This window comes from Anoplophora glabripennis, unplaced genomic scaffold (assembly GCF_000390285.2).
Source record: "Anoplophora glabripennis isolate ALB-LARVAE unplaced genomic scaffold, Agla_2.0 scaffold609, whole genome shotgun sequence".
Classification (NCBI taxonomy): Eukaryota; Metazoa; Arthropoda; class Insecta; order Coleoptera; family Cerambycidae; genus Anoplophora; species Anoplophora glabripennis.
The window spans coordinates 200,569-208,256 of record NW_019416699.1 but is presented as its reverse complement, the minus strand read 5'-3'; the positions used below and the strand labels follow the sequence as shown (position 1 = coordinate 208,256).

The 7,688-nt window shown below is 34.6% G+C and overlaps 1 protein-coding gene across 1 annotated transcript; it reads right to left on the bottom strand.

Moving 5' to 3' along the window:
* Positions 1-2,380: 2,380 nt before the first annotated feature.
* LOC111691851 lies at positions 2,381-6,451 on the bottom strand. The gene is made up of 3 exons (XM_023455260.1): positions 5,523-6,451; positions 4,682-4,997; positions 2,381-2,515 (listed from the first exon to the last, which is right to left on the bottom strand). Exons 1-3 carry the CDS (start codon positions 6,449-6,451, stop codon positions 2,381-2,383), a joined length of 1,380 nt encoding a protein of 459 aa, XP_023311028.1.
* Positions 6,452-7,688: the final 1,237 nt, after the last annotated feature.

The window sequence follows — 7,688 nt, the reverse complement described above, 5'->3', positions numbered from 1 at the left end:
AACACTTTACCGTAAGAATGGCGCAAAATGCAAATCTTGACTGAATTTTGGGACACCGGATATTTGCGTTTTGTAACAAATGACTAATGAACACTTGTGTAACTATATACAGGATGTTCCACCTAAAAGGGATTCTTCTGTAACTCTACAACTGTAAAACTTGGTTTTAATCAAAGTTGCCTGGAATCATGTGGGCCATGTAAAGAAAATATATTTAGCTTTACAGGGTTTCATTTGGCGTGGACGCTACATAATTTTGCTATTTTAAATGGAACACTCTGTATATTATTGCATTTTTGAATTCCTTGGTTAATATTAGGTAGAGTTTATTAAATGTACATGGTGTTTTATACTTACCGTTTTCGAGATAATCATTTGTTTTTGATTTCATAATCTAAACTGTAAGAGTTAGAAACCTGCAGTTTTCACAGTTCGTTTTGGCATAAATTACTCTATTTTTTCATCTGTGAGCAAATCGTGTACGTTATTCAGACTTGGAAATACTGGGACCTACATTTAATAATCCTACCAGCTGAAAAACTTTTTTTTCAAATGGAATGACCCATATTAATTGTCATGGGTGAATGGGAAATTGAATGCCCTTTCGACTGATATAAGGTTGTCCATACTTGTCTCTAACAGTTTTCCAGAAAAATCAGGTTCCTCTCTAAAGTCCGAAAGTAGCGTCAAGAAGGTCTTGCAAAACCACTTTTCTCTCACATTTTATCTGGCGTGGGACTGAGAGTGTCAATATTTACTGGCATGTTTAAAAAGTAATTTGACAAACAAAAGTAACTGACAACAACTAAAACAAAACGCAAAACGAAACAAACTGAAAATTGGAACACAAAGAGGGAGAAGAATACTTATATTTACATCAATTGCTCGAAGTGTCTGTCCTCCATTTTGATTAATACACAAACGAATTCGGTTTTTAAAAGATGTTCAACGTAGTTTCTTGAAATGCTACTGTAATGCGCTGCCACATATCTTCCGCGGTAGTTGGCGGTGTAACGTAAACTTTGCTTTTTATAAATCTCCATAAAGAGAAGTCGCAACTTGGCATATCTGGACACCTTGAAGGTCAACTCACTGGTCCTCCGCGCCCAATCCATCCACATTCTTCGAAGTGTAGTTAAAGGAATGCCTCCTAACAAATCTTCTACAGTGTTTGTTAAAAAGTTTAAATAAACTGCTCCAGTTGGTCAAAGAGAATGGTTCAATTCACATGTTCAAAGACCATCGTTGGCTATGAGTTGTCCGGAATTGGTGAGGATTTACTTTGTCATAATAATGCCAATTATGACTATCAACGCAACCATTTTTATGAAAAGTAACCTCATCGGAGTACATGACCCGTTTAAACAAATCATCACCTTTATTTAACATCTCAAGTGCCCATTGACAAAACTCCAGTCTCCGCTGAAAGTCTACTTTTAATAACTCTTGGTGTAATTATTAAAATATTGTGCTGTACTGTGCTTTTGTAAAATCCTATGTATTGACGTTGTACTAATACTATTGCAAGCCTTCTTGACGCTGTTACATAGCTACTTTTGCGGATTTTAGAAAAGAACCAGTTTTTTCTGGAAAACTGTTAGAGATAAGTGTGGACAACCTTATATCAGTCGAAAGGTCATTCAATTTTGCATTCACCCATGACAATTAATATGGATCATTCTATTTGAAAAAAAAAAAAGATTATTAAATGTAGATCCCAGTATTTCCGAGTGTGAATAACGTACACGTTTTGCTCACAGATGACAAGATAGAGTAATTTATGCTAAAACGAACTGTGAAAACTGCAGGTTTCTGACTCTTACGGTTTAGCTCTGTCTAGCCTCACTTAGAGAGATGAAATTCAAAAACAACTGATTATCTCAAAATCGGTAAGTTTTAAACACCATGTACATTTAATTAATATTAACCAAGGAATTTAAAAACGCAATAATATACAGGGTGTTCCATTTAAATAACAAAGTTATGTAGCGCCCGCGCGAAATGGAACACCCTGTAAAGCTAAAAATATTTTTTTACACGGCCCACATGATTCCAGACAACTTTTATTAAAACCATTTCTTTGTAAATTTTACAGTTACAGAGTTACAGAATGTAATGTCCTTACTTCACTTTTAATATTAGGAAAAGAAAAACTCGGTCGATTTCGAGACAACGTATATTTCTCTGCCACATACAAATACAGACTGACTGTCGCGTAGCACATTCATTAACAAAAAAACACAGGCACAGTAAAAACACATACACCATTTTACATACAAGGTCGGTATCCAACACCCTTCTCCCTTGTGAAAATTTTGTCATAGAACACATTATTTACAATATATACAGAAAATATCCTAAAATAGAAAAATTATTTACATCAAGTGTATATTAAACGTTCAACTGGTTTAACATTTCTTTTAGGTCTAGATCCTTCAGGTGAGTTGGTCAAATCCACGATACTTAACCTTTCAGGAATATCCGGTCCAGCAAGAGTACTTGGTAAGCTAGATTCCTTTACACAAAATTTTTTTATTTGATTCAAGTGTCTTTTCCAAATTACATTGCCTAATTCCGGAATTTGAACCAAGTATGTAGATTTGCCAATCCGCTGTTTAATTATAGCTTTAATCCACTTCGGTTTATTTACCTCTCGATAGTCTTTTACAGTCACTTTTTCCCCCACTGTAAAAACTAAGAACCGTCGACCTCCGTAATACTCTTTTTGTTTTGCCTGTTTAATTAGCACGCGATTTTTATTTATTTCTGAAATAGGTTTTCTCAAATTTATGTTGGAGGGCATTATGTTATCAAATCTAGTACGTAACTTCCTTTTAAAAATTACATCTGCTGGACTTACGCCTGTAGTAATGTGTGGCACATTACGATAATCAAAAAGAAAGTTATGCAACACTTGATTTATATTAACATTTTGCTGTGTACCCAAAGACTTTTTTAGAGCACTTTTGACCGTTTTGACCGCGTTTTCAGCAGCACCATTCGAAGAGGGATGAAATGGTGGTGACGTAACATGAATTATTTGATTTGATTGTAGAAAAACTTGAAACTCATTAGAACAAAAGGTCATAGCGTTATCTGTTACAATCTCTTTTGGTAGACCAAATCGTGCAAAAACTGATCTTAAAATCTCAATGGTAGCTTTTGAAGTTATGTTGTTCATAGCAAAAACTTCCAACCATTTGGAATGCGCATCTATTATTATTAAAAATTGTTTATTGAAGATTGGGCCCATAAAATCTAAATGTATACGGTACCAAATCTCCTCTGGAAATGGCCAATTATTTAAAATTGAATGATTTGGGTTTGGCTTATATAACAAACAATTTTCACAAACGCGGCAAATATTTTCGATATCTTTATTAAGTCCTGGCCACCAGACATATGACCTGGCCAAACTTTTCATCTTAACAACTCCTAAATGAGATTTATGCAAGTCTGCTAAAATTTGATTACGTAATATTTCTGGAATAACAAGACGGTTGTTCCATATGATACATTCAGAATCTATGCTTAACTCGTCTTTTAATTTAAAATAAGGTTTCAAATCATCACTTACTTTTTTAGGCCAACCCGTATATATAAATTTTTTTATAATGGCAAGAACGCTATCATTTTTTGTTGCATCTTGAACGTCTTCAAAATTAATAGGTAAATTTTTATTTTGCGAAAAATAATACATGTAATTTACATCAACATCTTCCCAATTTATGTTTTCATTTTTTATGGGCAATCTCGACAAAGAATCGGCATAATTATGTTCAGATTTAACAAATTTTATTTCATAGTTATAGTTAGAAAGTATAACTGCCCATCTGCGTAGCCTATTTGCTGTAAATTGTGGAATGCCTTTTTCGGGATGAAATATGTTTGTTAATGGTTTATGATCGGTAACTAAAATAAAATGTCGACCGTGTAAGTATTGATTAAATTTGCATAAACCGAAAATTATCGATAATCCTTCTTTTTCAATTTGACTGTATTTCCTCTCGCTATCAGATAAAGTTCGCGATGCGTAAGCTATGGGTTTCTCGGATTTGTCAGGATAAACATGGGATATAACTGCCCCTATACCATAATCACTAGCATCAGTGGTGAGTTTAATTGTTAGACTTGGATCGTAATGAGCGAGCACTTCCGCAGATGTTAATATTTTTTTAACCTGATTAAATGAATCATTACATTCAGATGACCAGTTCCAACTAACATTTGTTTTTAATAAATTGTACAGTGGATATAATACCATTGCTAAATTTGGAACAAATTTTCCATAATATTGAACTAATCCTAAGAATGATTTTAATTGTGTAATATTTCCTGGTATGGGTGCATTTTGAATTGCAATAATTTTGTCTTTAGATGTATGTAAACCTTCTTCGCTTATATCAAATCCCAAGTAAGAAATTTTACGTTGGAAAAAACTACATTTTTTAAAAGCAATTTTAAATCCTACATTATGTAATATTTTAAAAACCTTTTCTAGCCGTTCCAAATGTTCCCTTTTAGTTTTTCCGGTTACTAAAACATCGTCCAAAAAAACTACTACCCCCTCTACACTTTGAAATAAAGATTCCATAATTTTCTGAAATTTGGCTGGAATACTAGCTATACCATATGGAACTCTTGTATATCGATAAAGGCCTTTATGTGTTGAAATGGTTACCAAATTTTTCGAAGTTTCATCCAAAGAGATTTGCTGATAAGCAGTGGATAAATCTAATTTGGAAAATTCAACACCCCCTTGGAGTTTACCAAACAATTCCTCAATTCGAGGCAAAGGATACTGATCGATTTCAATGTAAGGGTTTAAAGTGATTTTAAAGTCTCCGCAAATTCGGACACTGCCATCCTTTTTTAACACGGGCACGATTGGTGTACCCCATGGACTGTAAGAAACCGGTTCAATAACACCTATTTGTTCTAATCGCCTCAGCTCAATTTCAACCTTTTCTTTAATAGCAAATGGCAAAGGACGTGCTCTAAAAAATTTTGGGGTTACGTTCTCATTTTTTAATTTTATAGAAATAACACCTTTATTGAAATTACCTAAATCTGAGGAAAATACTGCAGAATATTTTTTAATTAATATATTAAGATCATTAGGTGCATTCACATAATTTAATTTCACTACCGATAGTCCAAATTTGTAATAAAAATCACGCCCTAATAGTGGAGGTCCGGACACATTTTGAAATACATATATATCTAAATTAGTAGTAACATTGTTATAAGAAACATTACATGTTATATAACCTAATGGTGGTTCCATTTTGGTTCCATTATATAACCCAAAATTTGTATTTGTTTTGTTAAGTTCCTTATAAAAAAAATGTTGTCTGTGAAATTCTTCAGGGAAAATTGATAGACCAGAACCTGTGTCCAATTCAAGTGAATAATTTTGATTTTCAATAGCAACATTTTTTAACAATATTGGTGGATCAACATTCTTATTACTTTTTATGTTATATAATGAGAATTCTTCTACTTCTAAACAATTTTCTGACTCTGGTTCTGGTTCCATTTCATTTTCATGATCAATGGGTTTTATGTAAGACACAAGGTTATTCGTTTTAGAATTTTTACCTGTTTTATGTTTACACATATTGGCCAAATGACCCTTAACGTTGCAAATGTGACAAAAACATTCTCTAAAAGAACATTGTGCCTCAAGGTGGTTTCGCCTGCCGCAGACCTTACACTTTGGGGACTGAGAAGTTCTCGCTGAGTTGGCTCCTCGCTGAAACCGCTCCTGCTGCAGGACGTCTCCTCGAGAACAGTTGGGTCTCCCACTCTGCCGCTGATCCTGGACCATGAGCGTGCTGGATCCACCACCTCTGTAAATTTGTGTCTTCTTCTTAGCTCCTTGTGAGTTGCGTATATGCAGAACTTCCGGTTCCCTTTTGACGTTGTGCGCAAATGATAAAGGAGCAGATTTACTTGCTGCTAGTTCGATGACTTGTTGGAAAGTTACTGACTTTTTTTCTTCCATCAAGCGGTCCTGCACACTCCCTTTATCATAAGCAATGATAAACTGATCACGCAACACCATTTCTAACTGATCTTGCGAAAAATCACAATGGAGAGCTAAATTTCGGAGCTTAGCTGCCCACTCCTTTGGTGATTCGTTAACAGCTTTTCTTGCACTGTAGAATTTATATCTACTTGCAAACACAGATGTTGTAGGTTTAAAATGTTCGGAAATTAGTTTTATAAGTTCATCATAACTTTTAGTCTCAGATTCCGCCGGCAAAGACAAACTATGCACTAATTGGTATGCATCTTCACTTAACAAATTCAACACTATGGCTCTCATCCATGTTTTGTCGGTGATATTGTTTGCAATAAAATAGTTTTCAAGTCTACGTTTGTAGATAGTCCAATCGCAGTTTAACGGATCGAATTCCCGTAGGTGGCCCACATTTTCGGTAGCCATTTTGAAAAATCGGCAACGGTAACGCACGTGAAAAATTTGTTTCCTCAGAGTTTAATATGAAACTCGCATTTGGGGAACGAAACTTTTTCCCAATACTGACTGCGCCACTTGTAATGTCCTTACTTCACTTTTAATATTAGGAAAAGAAAAACTCGGTCGATTTCGAGACGACGTATATTTCTCTACCACATACAAATACAGACTGACTGTCGCGTAGCACATTCATTAACAAAAAAACACAGGCACAGTAAAAACACATACACTATTTTAAATACAAGGTCGGTATCCAACACAGAAGAATCCCTCTTAAATGGAATACCCTGTATATGAAAAACCATTTTATTTGTTATTAGTAATTTTATCATTATTCATAAGATATAATTTAATATTTTTATTTTATTTATTTTGTATACATGAACACAAGTTATTTCAATACTGCCTTACCCTGCAAAAAAGTATTCCTTTGAAGGAATACTAGGGTATGCTTTTAAATAAATTAATTCTTCTATCTTTATCCGATTGTAACATAACATAAATTAAACACTATAAAAGTTAGTCATATAAAACAAATATACTTGATATTTTCGTTTGTTACCATTCAGAGATTTGTCTAAACATCTATGAGTCACGGTCGGGTCAAATCGCGCAACCTTGGAGACCATTATCGTCCGAAAACAAACCCTCCGAAAGAGTCCTGTCGCTGTTGGACCACCCAACCGATAATTTTGTCCCAACTCGGGATTCGGGACCCAAATCAATTACGGGAGGACACAGAAAGATTTAATTTCCACGTGATTCGGGGCAAATAAAGCAGTCGATTAGATGGAAATAAATATGCAGCGCCCCACAGCTTCCATAATGGAACAGGAAAGGTTTGGAGGCGAGCGAGCGCTTTGCATGCTCGTCTCTAAATATGTAATCAGGAGCTGAACAGTCGGTATGCATAATTAAAGGCTGGGCGTAGCATAACTTATCTTTTGTAAACGTGTATGATTTTCATTTCACTGGAGAGGATGCAGTTTAGAGTCGATTAAGAGTATATTATTTTAGCGGGTAACACATTCTTCTATAATTCTGGTAATATCAATAATACACAGAAAGAACTTGCTTCAATTAAAAGTTGCTCCAAGTCTATTCGTCCACATACTAAAATTGTTTTTGTATCATACAGGGTGTTACAAATTCGCTTCTCACTACAGGGACCTCGGAAACGGTAAGAGATACGAAGTAGCTTAAA